The sequence below is a fragment of the Otolemur garnettii genome, unplaced genomic scaffold, assembly GCF_000181295.1.
Source record: "Otolemur garnettii isolate 467f Iridium unplaced genomic scaffold, OtoGar3 scaffold00180, whole genome shotgun sequence".
NCBI classification, from domain to species: domain Eukaryota; kingdom Metazoa; phylum Chordata; class Mammalia; order Primates; family Galagidae; genus Otolemur; species Otolemur garnettii.
The window spans coordinates 26761-44086 of NW_003852575.1; the positions used below are offsets into that span (position 1 = coordinate 26761).

Here is a 17326-nt window from a genome sequence, read left to right on the forward strand (position 1 = left end):
TGTAGACGTCCCTGAACATACTGACCTCATGTCAATGGACGTGAGCATGTAGACGTCCCCAGACATACTGACCTCATGTTAACATACATGAGCACGTGGATGTCCCCAGACATACTGACCTCATGTCCTTTGGACGGAGACACAGCAGGGAGATTGCTGGGTCATGTGGCAGTTCTAGCTTTAACTTTTTGAGGAACTCATGCCGTTTTCCCCACTCACTGCACCAGTGTGCAAGGCTCCCTTTCCCCCACATCCTCCCCAGTGCTTATATTTCTTCTTTTTTATAACAGCCGTTCTAACAGGTGGGAGGTGATCCCTCAGCATAGTTAGCGTATCTTTTGAAAGAGCCGATGAGCTCATTAACTTCAACTGCTTATACCAAAAGTTCAAAAGTATAAAGAAATCTATATGAACAAACAATTACCTTTGTTCTCTCTCCCAGAGGCACAACAGCAGCAGAATATTATAATCAGAATAATTATCAGGATCAAAAGCAACGAAAACGATACTGCAAGAAGAATGATGGCCCAGGTGGGCAGCGATGCCTTATCAATGCTCTCTGCATGGTCAAAAGGAGAAAACGAAAACACATCAGTGATACACGCACCAGCTAAACCACAGGGTCTGCCACCCCACAAACTGCATTACGTTTTCTAATAATATAATAATTCCACCTGCTACCACTGAGCATCACTGGCTAACTTTCCTTCAGTGTGTTTAATTACTCAAACTGTACAACACCTTCCATCATGATACTTACTTTTGCCAGTAAATAACTGCTCAGTAACCCAATCCAGTGTCAGCTGTTAATACCTCGAGCATTCCTGAGAGATGGATAAGGCCAGGTGGGGCTGACAACTCCCACAGTGGTGGGAGTGATTTTTTTTAAGTGACAGAGTCTCATTCTGTCACCCTCAGTAGAGTGCTATGGCATCACAGCTCATAGCAACCTCCAGCTCTTGGGCTTAGGTGATTCTCTTGCCTCAGCCTCCTGAGTAGCTGGGACTACAGGCACCCGCCACAACGCCTGGCTATTATTTTGTTGCAGTTTGGCCGGCTGGGTTCTAACCCACCACCCTCAGTATATGAGGCAGGAGCCCTACCCATTGAGCCACAGGAGCCACCACTGGCAGGAGTGATTATCATGCTCAGATACCCTCAAGAAATATTTACTGGGTGGCTAGAGCCAGACTAGACTGGAAGAATGACATTTGGGACTTGTTTCCATGTCCCTAGCCATTGATAGGCCAGAGCCCAGAGGAAACCAGGACAAAGTAGTGAGGGAGGGTCACACCTAAAGGAACTAGTGTAGGGGTCTTTCGTGGCAGCCCCACCCTAACCCCACGGCAGAGTTCAGCCCTCACATAGTAATTGCTTCCCACAGCTCCTTGGAAGTTTCCACTTTGCCTCCTTATTTCAGCCAGTAGTCATGGAGTTGGAGAAAGAAAGGGTCAGTAAGGTAAGGCAGAGCTGGCAAGAAATGAAAGACAGGTGGGGAGAAAAAGAGAGAGGGGGAAAAAGCCATTTTGATTTTTACTGCCATCCCTTAGCCAGAGCTGCCCACTTCCTCCTCCACATGTATAAATCAAATTTAAATTACAGTTGCATGCAATTAAATATTCAGTGGCTTAGTAGCATTACACACATCTCAAGTGCTTGATCAACACAGATGAAGACTTCTATCATCACAGAAACTCTTATTGGAGGGTGCTGCCTGGCCACTGACCTGTGGGGACTACATTGATGTCCCCAGGAGAGCCCTTATCTGGCACTTAGCATCTCCCTACTGAACCAGGCTGAAGTCGAACTACAAACAATTAAGTTGATCTTCGTAAGTATGAACTGCCATTCAACAAAAGACTGTCACTCAACCCCGAATGCTTGGCTGGTCTCGCAATGTCAACGCATGCTGTCTATTTTATTGGATGCTAGTCATTAGAAAATATTAAAATTATGAATAGACTTCTTATGAAGGAACAGAGGGTTTGCTTTGAAATCAACAGCCATCTGCCACTTTGGAACCAGAAGCTAGAGTTGAAAAACAGCTCTTAGAATTTCCCTTGAAAACTGACCTGGAAATTGTTTCTTTCTGTTCCTGCGTCAGAGATAAATGCTAAGAATAAGTTACAGGAAAGGTTAGAGATGATCGTTCACGTCCTGGTGTCTACACTCATCACCCACCCTGAGTCTTGTCCAAACAAATGCTAAAATTCATAGAATTTGATGCTTTGAAGAATTATTTTTTACCCTTCCTGCAAAGTTTCTCTGCATTATGTGAGATGGTTTTCGAAATTTCCTTCTAAGGCATTAAGAAATTTGACAGTCTCTCTTTTTTGTAACATCTCACATTCATTCCGATCTCAAGTGTCTATGAAACCACTGATGTTACTTTCATTTCTTCTTCTATCTGCTACTGTCTAAGCTGGATTTAGTCCCCTCGAGGTCAAGGACTAGGTCTTATTTTTCTTATAGTCCAAGCACCTAGAACATAAAAGGAATAGTGGATGTATAGATGGATGAATGTATGATGGATGGATGGAGGAATGGATGAATATATGAATGAATGATGGATGGATAAATAGATGAATGGATGGATGGGTGAAGAAATGGATGGATTAGTGGATGGATGGACAGATTGATGGAGAGAGGGAGGGAGGGAGGGAGGAAGAGAGGGAGGGATGGATGGAGAGACAAATTAAGGGGATGAGTTCCCTTCCAATTCTTCATGGAGACGTCTATGCACCAGACAGTCAAATGCAGCAGAACCAGGCCTACCATTCATCTTTCTCCCCATAGTGACGTGCTCAGAGAAGAACTGCAGGATTGCAGGAAAGCCAAACTGCTCTCCTAATGTCCTCTATCTCCACTGCAGTCAACATCTTTCTGAGATGAGCTGGGATATACAGAGACAGGAAAAGGATTGCCCCCAAAAAAGTCAAAGTGGAGGGCACAGGATTGTACAGACACTTCACCTCCCCAGCCACAGACCAGGAGTCTGAATACAAGCCAGTCCAGTCACAGAGAGCAAGCATACCCCCTTTCTCCACAGAAAGCAGATTCCCCAAGAAGCCACAGTCTGGAATGGCACCTCACGGGACTCTGATGCAGGTGGTTGATGACCCACACTTTGGGAATCCCCAGTGTGCAGCCAAAATGCAAACATCCCCCACATTACAGAGTGGCCCCAGATGCCCAAGCAACCCCCACATTACAGAGTGGCCCCAGATGCCCCCCCAGATCAGATAACAAGATACTGAAGCCTAGTGCTGTCCATAATGATCATGAACACATGATATAATGACAGTCACAACTGGAGTTAGAAATCTGGAAGCTCTGTGGCTGACCAAGAGTCGAGCGTCACATTAATGGAGCCCGTCAAACCACACCACCATGGTTTACTTGTTCTGTTGCCTTTGACATCTGGCTTGCTTTCCAGTAACAATTCTTGCCCCACTAGGCTGTTCAGGGTCCTATGTGAAAGTTCTGAGGATGCTATCAGGTATAAAGCCCAAGTTCAACATTGCCTAGGTCATCCACACCCAGTTTCAAGGACCCTTCTGCAAAGCAAAGTTTGCAAATACTACAAGTTTTCATAATAAAGGACCCAGCTGGGGTTAACAATTAAGGTCTGACTTAAGAGACTGGCTTGGAATTCCCACCGGCATAAGATCACATGCTTGTTGACTTACTCAAACCCTCCCTGGCAGGGGCCTCATCTTCCCCTGCAGGAGAGAAACATGAGTGTGCCAGCCCGTGTCAACCTCTTGGGTCTGGATACAATAACCTTTCCTCTCATCTAGCCTAGCTTTATCCTGAGGGCGCGCCTGTTTAAAGGAAAGGGAGGGCCGCCTCGCTGGGCGGTGACTGACTCATGGGAGAGTCTCTGCCACCAGGGCTTTATATACTCTCTTGCCCCCCACCCCACCTATTTAACCACAAAGTTCAACAAAATTACACGTGCACCATTAAAAGCCCCAAACTCTGACCTGAAAGGCAGCTGGTATCAGGAGCCACATGGCTCACTGTTTCCCTTCCCGCCTGCTGGGACCACGCTCCTTTGGAAGGCACCTCTTACAGGGAGTCGCACACTCGGGAGATTTAAGCTTAAGTCTGTCTCTGTTCCAAGGGAGCCCAAGTCCTGGTGGATGAGCCAGGAGAGGTTTAAGTTACTGCGGAAGCTACATAGATGAACCTTCCTTACCTCGAAAACCATTTTCAATTTATTGTATATCACACATACATGTATACGCTCACATATACATGGTCGGAAAATTAAGTCTGCAACTCATCCTAGAAAAACTGCTACTACCTCACTGCTGAATATCAGTACTGTCACCTTCAAAGTCCTCCCCTCCCGGTCTGGCGACTGTAGTGATATTCAACAATTTCCAGGGTGAGTTCGCGAACTTAATTGTCAGATCTTCTCTCTCTCTCTCTCTCTCTCTCTATTTATATAATGGATATTTTTGTTTAGTATCAGGCTAATTTTGTTAATGAGTGCATTTACAGTAAATTGAAAAAATAAGTAATAATAGCCATATGCTGATAAATAAAAACTTGTAGCAGTGGAGAGAAAACGCAGACTCTTGGCATGATCCCCTCCCAGTCCAGTTGTCACTCAGGGAAGACCCTCAGGACAAAGAGACTCCGTTACACCAGGATGCTCAAAACAAGAAACCACAGGTCCCCTGACTCACGTCTTCTCATTCTGCCGCGTTTCATCTCCAATGCAGAATAATCAGGGAAAAAGACAGCCCAGGTGTGAAAGAAAGATTTTCAGAAAGTCCGCAGGCGGGGGCTGATCCCGCCTTGCAGCCTGAGGAAGGTGTGAGTGTGCAGCCTGCAGGTGGCCGGCAGAGCTGCGTGTGCTGCTCCTGAGTAGCCCATGTGCAGAGCTAAGGAAGGACATCTCCAGGCTCAACACCGCTCCCCTCCCTCCCTGCACTGCTCCCGCCCTGTGGGCTCATTAGGCCTCATCACCGACTTTACTGTGCGCCTTAATCTCAGCTTCAAGATCATCCCTGTCCCATTGTGAAGGAAAGGAAAACAGTGTCTCCCAGAGGGATGCAGGAGAACAGTCTTTTACAACTACCATAGAAATAATTCGGGCAATGACTGATTCACAAATGCAAGTTATTAGGTGAAAGACTACAGGAAAACAGGATTCCCCCGGGATCCACAGACTGCATATTAATCAGAAAGGTCAAAAGGTGCCTTTACAATGGGGGAGGCCATCTTAACCAAACTATCAGCCTTATTACCAATGATAGAGAAAATTGTCATCTTGTGCCCACATGACGTTACCTATATCATCTTGCCAAAATTACTCAGCCTAAAAAAAAAGGATGTTGGAAAAATCCAGGTAAATCCAAGTTAAGATGTGCAGAAATCGCCTGGACCCTTCAAAAATGTTTATGTTGGGAAAGACCAAAAAAAAAACCAGGAGTTTGCCATGTGAAGGCGGAGAACGGGTGATGTTTCTACCACCCAGGCAACATGGAAGGTTGCCCACAAATACCAGAAAGAAAGGGAGAGTCATGGCCTGGCTTCTCCCCCACAGCCTCAGAGGAGCCAACCTGCCCACATCTCAGACTCCCAGCCTCCAGAACTAGAAGGCAATGCATGTCTGTTGTTTAAGCCACCTGGTCTGTGGCGCTTTGCCACAGAAGCCACAGGACACCCACATGCCTGCCATGTGAGCAGTGGGCAGAGTGGACAGGTGAGCAGATTCTAGAGCAAGCCTGGCAGGGGTGCCTCTGCCATTAACTCTACAGATGTGAGCAAAATGTAAACAGCACTCTCCCTGCCCTGTCTCTACAACAGGAGCAAGAGCATCAGGCACTCAAAGGGCTGTCATGCAGGTTGATTTGGCAAATATTTGAGAAGAGCTTAGAATAGTGCCTGGCTCGTGGTAAGTGCTTCTTATTGTTGCTGTCAGGATTTACTGTGGCTGTAGCTTTGTTCTGAACTTTGAAAGATCTCAAATAAAGGTGATTTTATAGTAGGAAAAGTTTAGACCCAAACAAAAGCTCTTAAACCAGATCTACCCCATTAGCTATATGACTTGGATAGAATTACGGCATTTCCCTAGGTCTCCCTTCCTCTTGAGTGAAATAAAGAAACTAAACTCCAGCCCCCCAATCCACCCTGTCCAGGCCAACTCTGAGCTCACAGGCCCAATGAACCTTTCAAGAAGCGCAGTTACAGTTCCTGGTGTGCTGAGGACCCTATAAACAACATATGAGGACTTGAAAGTTTGAAATACCCTATAAATTTTCCAGGTAAAAAATGAAATACCACCGGGGATGAACAACTCGCCCATAACTACATTGGGCGGCTCAAAGGAGTAGGGTGCTGGCCCCAACCAAAAACTGCAAAAAAGAAAAAAAAAAAATGAAGATTACTATGACACTGATTTGAAAGACATATGATGGGACCTGCACTCCTTCCCCAGATATTAGACCTGGCTTCATATCAGTGTGGGGGGAGGGTACGAACTAGAGGAAAATGTTTGACTTTTTGTCTCTGAATCTGATGCTCTTTTACAATAAATAATCAGCAAGACTCTAAATGGCTTTTAAATGTAATTGGAAAAGAGAAAAACTTTCAGATGGAATTTAAAAAGCAGAGATTGCAGGGACATTAAACTAACAGCAGATGTGATTTGCCCTCAGTACCATCCCTACCTGAAGTCAAGGTCGCTGTACGATTTTCCTAGGCATTGTTGGCAAAATAGAATGACATACAAAATAGAGCATGAAATAATAATATATTTGGCACAAAGCAGAAAGTCTTCACTTACCCGGGGGAGGCGGGACCACAGTAAGGTTCACAGTGGCAGACTTGCTGGCCTGCACGCTCCTCAGAGTGGCCACACAAGTCAGAGTCCCATTGCCCTGTGGCGTGAGAGCCAGGATGCTCACTGCACTCTGAAGGTCTCCGGGCTCCGCAACGGAATAACTGCTTGAAAGGCTGACGGGGACATCGACCACCCAGTGAAACTCCGGGAGCAAGGTCCAGCCCCGTGCTCGACAAGTAACATTACATGGTCTGTCCTCAATGACTACAGGACTACCACCAGGGATGAACAACTCGCCCATAACTACAGAAGAAAAGAGAGAAACATTCTGAAGACATGACAGTGCCTCTTGGGTTTTCTATTTCTTTTTTCTTTTTTTCTTAATTTTTGCTTCAAATCACATTTCACTGGACCCATTTCCCCTACAGACTCAAAAAGGCTGTGTTCACACCAGGAACCTTAACTCAGGTTCCATCTGCATCTTTTGTTAAACTTGCTGGCTTCTCAGAAGGTAAAGTTGCTGACATGAAAACATAAAATGAATAAATGAAAATCAGGAACCAGAGGAAAATAATTAGATGGGAAAGAGAAGGCAGGTGCCCATATGTCATGGGAGGCCACCCAGTCACAGAAGTGGAGCTGCAGCGCTGTCTGGGGCTGTGCCAGCAGCAAAGGCAAAAAGGGGAACCATCCGCCTGCTTTCCCGGGTAAGGAGGACAGAGTGGGAAGCAGGGCTCTCCTGGCGGTCCCATTCAGTTTATTTCTTTTGGAGGTTACATATTTATTGAACGTAACTTCCGATGATATTGCCGTAAAATATTTCTTGTTATTAAATACACATTAAATCAAATTCTGGTCTAATTACAGAAATAACCAACCCAATCATCTATCACAATAACTTAGTCTGGTAAATTATTTTTTAATTTTTATTAAGAACCCACTTGCATAGGCCAGCACTCATACTATAAATAACCTATATAAAAATCACACCTGTTTCTGCAAGTGTTATTAACACAACCTGAGGATTGGTCCCAGTAAAGACACAGCCTCTGTGAAACACACACACATACACACAAACACACACACACACACACACACATGTCCTAATTAAAACAAGATAAAATTTCTACATAATGTAATGGAAAGAACACAGGACAAAGAATCAAAAACTATTCTCACTCCTGGCTCTGCCACAAAATTACCATCAACTTGGACAAGTCATGAAAATTTCAGGGTTCTCTAGTTTTCATCTATCAAGTGAGATCATTTAACCAGATCAGCACTTCTCAAACATTTTGGTTTCAGTACTTTTTACACCCTTCAAAATCACTGAGGACTCCAAAGACCTTTCATCTCTGTGGTTGTACCTATCAATATTTATCAAACTCAAAATATTTATCTCAGCATAACAAGAAAAATTTGTTACATGTTTATTTAGACTAACATTTTTATTTTAAAAAAAGACTGTATATTTAAACAAAAAAAATTAATAAAAAGAGGGGCCTTGTTTTCCATCTATGCAAATCTCTAAGGTCTGGCTGGAGTCTCATCTCTGTTGCTTTATTCAATCTTCTGGGATATGCTGCTTTGTTCAAAAGGTGTGCAGGGGTGTCCAACCTTTATTCTTTCCTGTCGCACATTGGAAGAATAAGAGTTGTTTGGGGCCAAACATTAAACACACAAACACTGACAAAAGCCAATTAGTAAAAGAAAATGTCCATACCTACATTTTGTGATATTCACACCACAAACCAGCAAAACAATCTTCAAATTATCTGTATGCAGCCCAGGGGCCACAGGTTGGACACCCCTGAAATTTATTGTAAAGAAAGTTTAAATTCACACAGATGTGTAGTTGGAATAAAGAGGAGGATTTAATAGTTTTTTTCTGATATTTGTGAATATTCTTAGATACTATGCCAGAACTCAAAAGTAATAGTTTCCAGAAGGTAGCTGTGTTGTGGAATCTGAAACTTTATAAAGAAACTTTCATTTTCTGTTGCATTAAAATCCATTGCACTATCTGGCATTTTGAATGGACCTTCTACCCTCACATGATTTTATATCACTATACTTTAGTCGTTTGGAAAATCCTGGTCCACAGAGTTACCCAGACCTTTCCAATGTAGAAGGGAAACTTCCCATGTACACTTGTGAGAACGAGGGTAAAAAGGCAACTAACATCTTAGTGTTATTATGAAAAGAGTCTGACCACACAGACCACCTTGAGGGGGTGTGAGGGTATGCCTGGGGGCCCCCACACCACACTGCCCTCAATCAGCTCTGCAAGATCCTTTACTCGGAAATGTTACATTTCCAGTTATTCCTTTCCTGAATATTCTCATAAAACAGGTAAGGCACTTTTGCTAAGTCAAGGGCTACTGTAAAATGTAGATGAGCAGAAAGAAGATTTGTTCCTTATTAAAAGGTTTTGCGATTGTTCTTTTGTTTGCTTACTGCTTTGTTTCGTTCGATGGACAGCGGTTTAAGATGACAGGAACTGGGAGGCGCCTCTGTTAGTAACAGAAGATCCTGAACTTAATCAAGTCCGTGTGGCCCTCAGAACCTAAGAGGTCAGGAGTTTCTGTGCCATCAGCTGGTGGGTCAGGCAATGCACAGGCGGGGCAGCTCTTTCTTTTTCTGGATACAATTCAGATTCAAATTTCCCCCTAGGGCTTTCACTAAGGTTACCCAGTGGCACGACAAACATTTTGCACGGAAGTAATTGCTAAAATATTTATGTAGATTTTGGATGAGTCAGTTTGGAGTTATGTCACCTCTGTTTATTTTTCTTTTTGACAGATAGGAGGAGGGGGAAACAATCAATGGGTAATTCAGGGGCATTTCCTCTTTTTCAAGGTTCTTTGTCCCTTAAGGGAAAGACCCTGCTGCTCAGAGAACATTTGCTGCTCTGGGAACTAAGCTCCATTTGGAACAGTGAAACCAGAGTAAAACGACTGACCTCTGCCCGGGCTCTCTGGGTCCTGCTGTGTGACCTTAGAGAGTCTTTCACTTCCCTAGACACTTGCTATTCCATCTGTATTAAAACCAAAAACTACAGTAATTACCAATACACAAACACGCACGTGAGGGGTATTCAGACAAGTCCGTAGACTTTTGACTCTCAGAAAAGATCCTACAGCCGTGTGGCTGTCTGAATTCGGCGTGTCATAACTGCACCTTGCGTAATAAGCCTTGCGTCTGGCCCGTCTCCCTGGCCCGGGGCCTCTTCTTTCCTCACTTTGTCCACCATCTGTGCAGCGCAAAAGCACGTCTCACACGCACCCCTCCGTGGCTTCATCCACACAGGCTTGACTGATTTGCCATCTCCTCTCCATTGCACCTCTGTTTTCTGTCTTTGTTTTGATTTGTTTTGTGTTTTAGAGACAGTCTCACTTTATCGCCCTTGGTAGAGTGCTGTGATGTCACAGCTCACAGCAACCGCCACCTTCTGGGCTTAGGTGGTTCTCCAGCCTCAGCTTCCCGAGTAGCTGGGACTACAGGTGCCCACCACAATGCCTAGCTATTTTTTTTTTATGTTGTTGCAGTTTGGCTGGGGCTGGGTTTGAACTCACCACCCTTGGTATATGGGGCCGGCACCCCACCCACTGAGCAACCAGAGCCGCCCCAGCACCTCTATTTCTTATATGGAATATAAAACCTCATTTGTCATCTGTGTGACACCCCAATTGTTTGTGCAACTTGCATTATCCACTCTCCCTGTGAGGTTCTTGAGGACAGGAACTGTGTCTTATTCTATTCATTTCTTTTCTGAGTCACCCTTAAGTGCCTAGCACTGTCGTGTGCTTTTACTGGGAACACAGTCGATAATAGCAAACGGCCATATGGTGATTGCTATGAGCCAGCTGCTATAAAGGCTTTACATAGTTCCATTCATTTGATGACACAATGGCCCCATGAGATAGAAACTCAAACACAAAATCATTAAGTTACGGCCGAGGTCACACCGTTTGCAACATGTGAGTCATTAGGGAAGTCTCGAGAGGCACAGCAACCCAGAAACGCAAAATCCCTGCAGATGGAAACCAATAAAGCCCTCCCGCTAACACCGACAAGCTGAGCCAGGTGAAACCTGCACAGGCAAGTCAGAGAGGACGCTGTCAATGTGTTTCTGGGAAGTGAAAGAACGGGCCATCACACAGTCTGTCTCAAAACTTTCATAGTGACCCTGGTAAAGAAGGAACATGCACCCAGGCAGCCAGACCCCTGAGTCTGCACTACTAACCCCCAGACCACTCTGGCTCCCAACTTAATGTGCAGAATTAGCAGAATTTGGAGTCTTCAAACCATCCTCCATATTTCACCTGATCCCCACAGCAAACCTGTGAGGTGGGCAGAGAAATCTTATTCCCATTCTGAAGATGAAGAAATCGAGCCATCCCAGGAGTCTCTCTGGGACATAACTGATAAAGCCAAAAACAGAATTTATATCTTTGATTTCTTTTCCTGTGTTCTTTCCTTGAACCACAAATTATTATAACAAGAAATTGGTCATGTAAACTAGGCCAATAGTCCTGGTTAGGCTTATAAAATCACTTATTTGGAAAATATCATGGTGCCCAGTTAAACCACACAAAACTAAAGACACACAAAAGTAAAGACACACCAGTTCAGTTAAATTTCTACAGTAAATAAATATATATACACATTTCTACTTGTATTTTGTATATATATGTTTCTACCTATTTCTATTTGTATTTTCTATATATATATGTGTATATATACATATAGAAATAGGTAGAAATGTCTACACCAAACGATATCAAATCTGATTTAACAACAACATGAATACATACAGGATTCTCGTGAATTTCTTCTAGATGAGCAAATAAAAGGCTACTACATATAAGAGATCATTTCAAAGGCATAATGTACTCTCTTGTAAGAAATACTGCCATAGAAATCAGGAATTCTACTAGTTCTGATACATCTACATCAGAGTACAAGTATACTTTTCAGAACAGATTCAATTTTGATCAGACTATTCCAAATTCTCGGAAAGCAATCTTGATCTTAAGCACCTCAAAATTACCTTTAATAATGAAAAGTAAGTTATCCATTATAATAAGTTTTGTTTTTTCTTGTCTTGTCTCTCAATAACTTTAATGACTTGAGGCAGGGGTCCTCAAACTTTTTAAACAGAGGGCCAGTTCACTGTCCCTCAGACCGTTGAAGGGCTGGACTGCAGGCCCCAGGACAAGTCAGCTGCTAAGCAGGACAAGCAGCAGCAGCAAAAACACCCAGCGAGCCAGATAAATGTCCTAGGCGGGCTGCATGTGGCCCGCAGGCTATGGTTTGAGGATGCCTGACTCTCTGAGGTATTTGGTGACTGTACACCTTTGACTAAAACAAGCACGTAGCTGATGGCAGGGAAGAGAAATCGACTGGGGAAATTCCACTGGGAAGAGGAAAAAGTTAAGTGCGCTCCAAAGCTGTGACATGATGTAAGCAAAGAAACGCAGTCAAGTACATGAAAAACGAGAGAAAGGGCAGTGACTGCCAACCATCTCTACAGCAGAGAAAAGTGACTACAGCTGGCCCAGGAGAATTCCAGGATATATTTCCAGAAGGGCTGATAGATGCAGAAATGGATTAGATAAGGAAGTGATAAAAATCATCTATAATGGTCTTAACAAGTTAGAGGAAAGAAGGAAAGAGAGGGGAACAAACAGGGAAAGGGGAAGGGAGAGAGGGAGTGAGGAAGAAAGGAGAGAAACCAACAAAACTATAAACACGAGTCCTTAGTCCACTCAGAATAATTCTCAGCCCACGGCAACTGAAGGCCAGACTAGGTCTGAAAGGAGGAGGAAGGGAGGGAGGAAAGGGGAAGGGGGGGAGGAAAGAGATGGAGATAAACAAACCACAAGGCTTCCGTCAGTTCAGAATAATAGTAAGCGCAGCACCAACTGAAGGTAGACCACGGGTCACTGCACACGGCGGGGACTTCAGAAGGTCCCTCCCCACCCCTAACATCTGACCTGCTGGCCCCCCAGGTGCTCCACTGTGGATCCACCTGCAGACACACCTTGGACGGAAAGGAAAGCAGCTTCATCCCGGTCGCTGTTCTGGAGGCTGCACTTGACCTGCCCTGAGTCGTTGAGTTGCACGCTGTGGATCACCATCTCAGAGACAAAGTCTCCGCCCACGTCGTAACTCTCGGAGGTGAAGCGGTTGTTGGTGATAATGGACTCCGTGGGTGTCACACTGAGCACCACGGTGCCATGCAGAGCCCACATGATGAGCTTCCAGCCCGGGGAGACAGTGCAGTTGAAGCGAGCCTCTGAGCCCTGGAGGACGGTTACATTCTTGGGACCTTCTAGGATTTGATAACTGGATCCCAAAGCTGGAAGAAAAGAGTGTTTCCAGTTGGTGAATGAGTCCATCTGTGTGAATCAACTGTGCAGGTTAACCCTCCTGTAGTCACCAGTGGTGACACCCTGGGTGTCCACCTGGTGGCTCAGACTCCAGGCGTCTTACTGGTCCTCACACCAGGTATCAGGGAGATCGGGAGCTTCTAGCACACACAAAGCCACTTCCAGGCCCTCCTTTCCACTCCCCTGAATCCATGGTTATACCAAGTTGAACAGTGTTCCCCAAAGGCTCATGTCCACTGATGCTCAGAGGTGACCTTTGAAAATGCAGTCTTTGCACATGCAATGAGCTAAGGATCTTAACATAAAATCAGACATGTAAAATGTACTAGGTGTAGAATATAAATGTCTTAACACAATAACTAAGAAAATGCTGTGAAGGCTATGTCGACCAGTTTGGTGAAAGCATTTCAAATTGTATGTAAAACCAGCACATTGTACCCCATGATTGCATTAATGTACACAGCTATGATTTAATATTTAAAAAAAGATAAAATTAGTCCAGGTTTAGGATGGACCACAAACCCAATCACAGGTGTCCCTATAGGAGAAAGGCAGAGGCAGATGTGAGTCCCAGAAGCGCACAGACAAGACCACCACAGGAAGATGGAAGCAGAGATTGGAGCAATGCACCCACAAGCCAAGGACTACCTGCAACGCCAGACTCCAAGGAAGCTACATAGAATAGATTCTCCCTCAGGGCCTCCAAAAGGAACTAACTTAGTCGACTAGCACCATCCCAGGACTGGAGGTCAGTGGTGGAGCTTGGACCCAAACTCCGAGCTTCTAGCTCTGAATTTCATGCTCTTTCCCCCTGTGATGTCATTCATTCAGAATTTTTAGCAAGACCCACTGACAGACCACGCTTGGCTTCTTCTAAACCACATCTGCCCCATCAGTAAGACTGCCCCACCAGTGAGACTGCCCACCAATAAGACTGCCCCATCAATAAGACTGTCCCATCAATGAGACTGCCCCACCAGTGAGACTGCCCACCAATAAGACTGCCCCATCAGTGAGACTGCCCACCAGTGAGACTGCCCACCAATAAGACTGCCCCACCAGTGAGACTGCCCACCAATAAGACTGCCCCATCAATAAGACTGTCCCACCAATGAGACTGCACCACCAGTGACACTACTCCACCAGTGAGACTGCCCTACCAGTGACATTACCCACCAGACTGTCCCACCAGTGGCACTACCTGACCAGTGAGACCGCCCCACCAGTGAAACCGCCTCACCAGTGAGACTGCCCCACCAGTGAGACTGCCCACCAATAAGACTGCCCATCAGTAAGACTGTCCCACCCATGAGATTGCCCCACCAGTGAGACCACCCCACCAGTGACACTGCCCCACCAGACTGCCCCACCACTGGCACTGCCCACCAGACTGTCCCACCAGTAAGACGTGGCAGCTCACGCCTATGATCCTAGCCCTCTAGGAAGCCAAGGCAGAAGGACTGCTGGAGGCCAAGAGTTTGGGATCAATGTGAGCAAGAGCATCTACAAAAAAAAAAAATTAGCTGGTCATGGTGTTGGGCACCTGTTGTCCCAGCTACTCAGGAGGCTGAGGCAGGAGGATCACTTGAGCACAGGAGTTTGAGGCTGCTGTGAGCTAAGATGATGCTGCTGAGCTCCAGCTTGGGTGACAGAGCAAGACATTGTTTCAAAAAAGAAAGAAAGAGAAAAAGGAGACGGAAGAGAAGAAGAAAAAAATATATAGCCAAATGTATACCCTAAAGAAAGAAGAACAGGCCACTCCTCACTTTGCTGGCCCAGCTCCTCCACCTTTGGCTAGGATCATAGTGGTCACAAGGTCACCCACAGGACAGCACAGGGAGGGAGTGCAGGGTGGGTGTGCCCCAGGCCGGCCCTCTGAGGCCTTCCACCCAGGCCATGCCAATAGAATGAGCAAGCCGTCTGGAACCCCAGTTCCTTCCCCTGCTTGTGTGACATGGTGAGACACACCCCCAGACTGCACCTGACACCAAGGAATTATCAGATACAGCAGGCTCCAACTCTACTCTGCACCTGGGGCGGTGGGAAAAGGAAAGGAAAGGAAACTCCTTGAGTTTGATTCAACCTTTTGATAACCAGGAGGCACCCATACTAATCACCAAAGCCCCTGACAGCCTTGCTGGCAGTCCTTGCTGTGGCTAGCCCGGCTATGCTCCAGATTCAGAAGCTGTATTTCTGGTAAGGTGAATTCCAACCCTCATTCCTCCCTGGCTGTGTCTTATCAGCAGTGGTGTATGACCCAGCCTCCAAGTAGAATAAATACACAAATACAGCAAATAAGACCTTTATCGACAGTTGCCTGCCTCACCTCAAAACCTTCATCAGCTTTTGCTCCCTTTTCCTTTGTAGAGAAAGAGGCAGATGGGGCAGGACTGGGAGAGCTTAGTGTCTCCTGCCCAGGAGCCTCCCTGTGGCCCCCAGTGGTGGCTGTGCCCCAGTACCAAGTCCAGCCTCTGCTGTCCCCGTGATTCCCTTGTAGGTGATCCACTTGGAAGAGTCTCATTCATGCCAACTCTTTCCCGCTCCCAAACCCACACCTCCAGCCCTAGCTTCCTGCTTTGACTCCTGCCCCACAGGCACCTCGAGTAAACAATCAGCTGCCAACTCAGACTGAAAAGATGCCCTTTCTCCTGCTTCCTCGCCTCACCCCTGCAAAACTCACATCACCCACACAGAAGCACAGTTGCCGGCAGGCCTCCGCAGCTCCTGCCTGTCCACCCTACATTGTATGCAAGTGTCAGTCTTCCACCACCGCCCGCTCTCAGCTCCCTGGCATCCAGGGCACGCGTGTCCACGCCCACCTGCCTCTGCTTCCTGTGGTCCTCCTATGGGGCTTCCCTGGCCTCATCGGAGGACCCCTCACCTTCTCTCTACTCCTCCTTGGAATCCATAATGAATGGGAATGCCGGGCTGGAGATGGAGGCTCAGAGTCAGAAAGGAGAAGGGAAATAAAGGGAGGGCAGAAGAGGAGAATGGCTTTGGTGACACAGCTTCAGAAGGAAATAATGGGAGTCGGGACACATCAGACATGGGGACCCACAGAGGAACAATGAGGGGGGACCAAGGACCAGCCTGAGCCGTGAGCTGCTGGCCAGGTCCACTGATGGTGGCAGGAGCCAGCATCCTACTGTGTCATCCCCCCATAGCCAAATCTTCCAGAGGGGGCTTCTCAAAACACAAAGCTAAGTAGGGGCCCCCTCCCCTACCTCCACACTTTGAAAGATTAACATGATTTAGTATAAAAATTCAATAATCCTTAACAATATCATATTTTAAGCTCCAACTTAGCCCCACGCCAACTTTCTCCCTTGCTTCCATTTGTCCCAAACTCCATCCTCCAGTCACTGAACTATCTCTAATTTATCACACTCAACAACTCCTTCTGGCCCCAGGACCTTTGCACATGCACTGACAAGCCTGCAGCACTGGTCTCACTTGTACCTCAGCTGCTCGCCCCCTCACCTTCTTCCCAGGAAGCCTTCCCAGACCATCCTCATCCTATCTGGCCTAGTATTCTAGAACTGGCTCTCAAAGCAGCCAAGCCATTGTCACAGTGTGGCTTCCTATTTATGTTTGCTCACAATGTAACGTCTGCCTTCCCTACTGGGCTCTAAGCCTTCCCTACTGGGCTCTGTGTTCACAAGGACTTTGCCTGGTTTTACACATTCCAGGGCCTACAACTAAGTGGTATATAAGAAGGGCTCAGTGAACATTTCCTGAGTGGATGAGTGAGTGAGGTCATTGAGTCTATAAACCCTGCCCCCCGTTATACAAGGTAGCAAGGGGAGGGCTGGGACGTGCCCTGTGGGTGCACACAAAAGTTGCTCTTGGCTGTTCAGAGCCAAGTCTGCAAAGGAAGATGGCTCTACCCACAGGACTTCCCAAAAGGAGTCATCGCAGGGATGTGGAATTCATTACAAATTCGGGGAAGACCCCCATCTCCTTGGGAGCCCCAGAATGAGCCCTTAATCCTCTTCTCTCCAGGAACAGCCATTCTCAGGCCTCAACCCAGATCCTCTCCACCCTTAAAAAAGTAGTTAAGACTCAGTTCCTGGCAGGTTCAAATCCAGCCCGGGCCTGCCAAACAACAATGACAACTACAACCAAAAAAAAA

General features: G+C 46.1%; 1 protein-coding gene across 2 annotated transcripts in view; it reads right to left on the reverse strand.

The window, feature by feature from the left end:
* Window positions 1–17326, reverse strand: part of IGSF5 (immunoglobulin superfamily member 5) — a 42021-nt gene that overhangs the window by 19783 nt on the left and 4912 nt on the right. The window contains exons 3-5 of one of the 2 annotated variants that reach the window (XM_003800647.3): window positions 12846–13163; window positions 6803–7102; window positions 425–559 (exon numbers count right to left, since the gene is read on the reverse strand). In XM_003800647.3, the coding sequence (XP_003800695.1) occupies window positions 425–559; window positions 6803–7102; window positions 12846–13163 (753 nt within the window). The remainder of the gene's footprint in view (window positions 1–424; window positions 560–6802; window positions 7103–12845; window positions 13164–17326) is intronic. The other variant, XM_023519588.1, reaches the window with a different exon arrangement.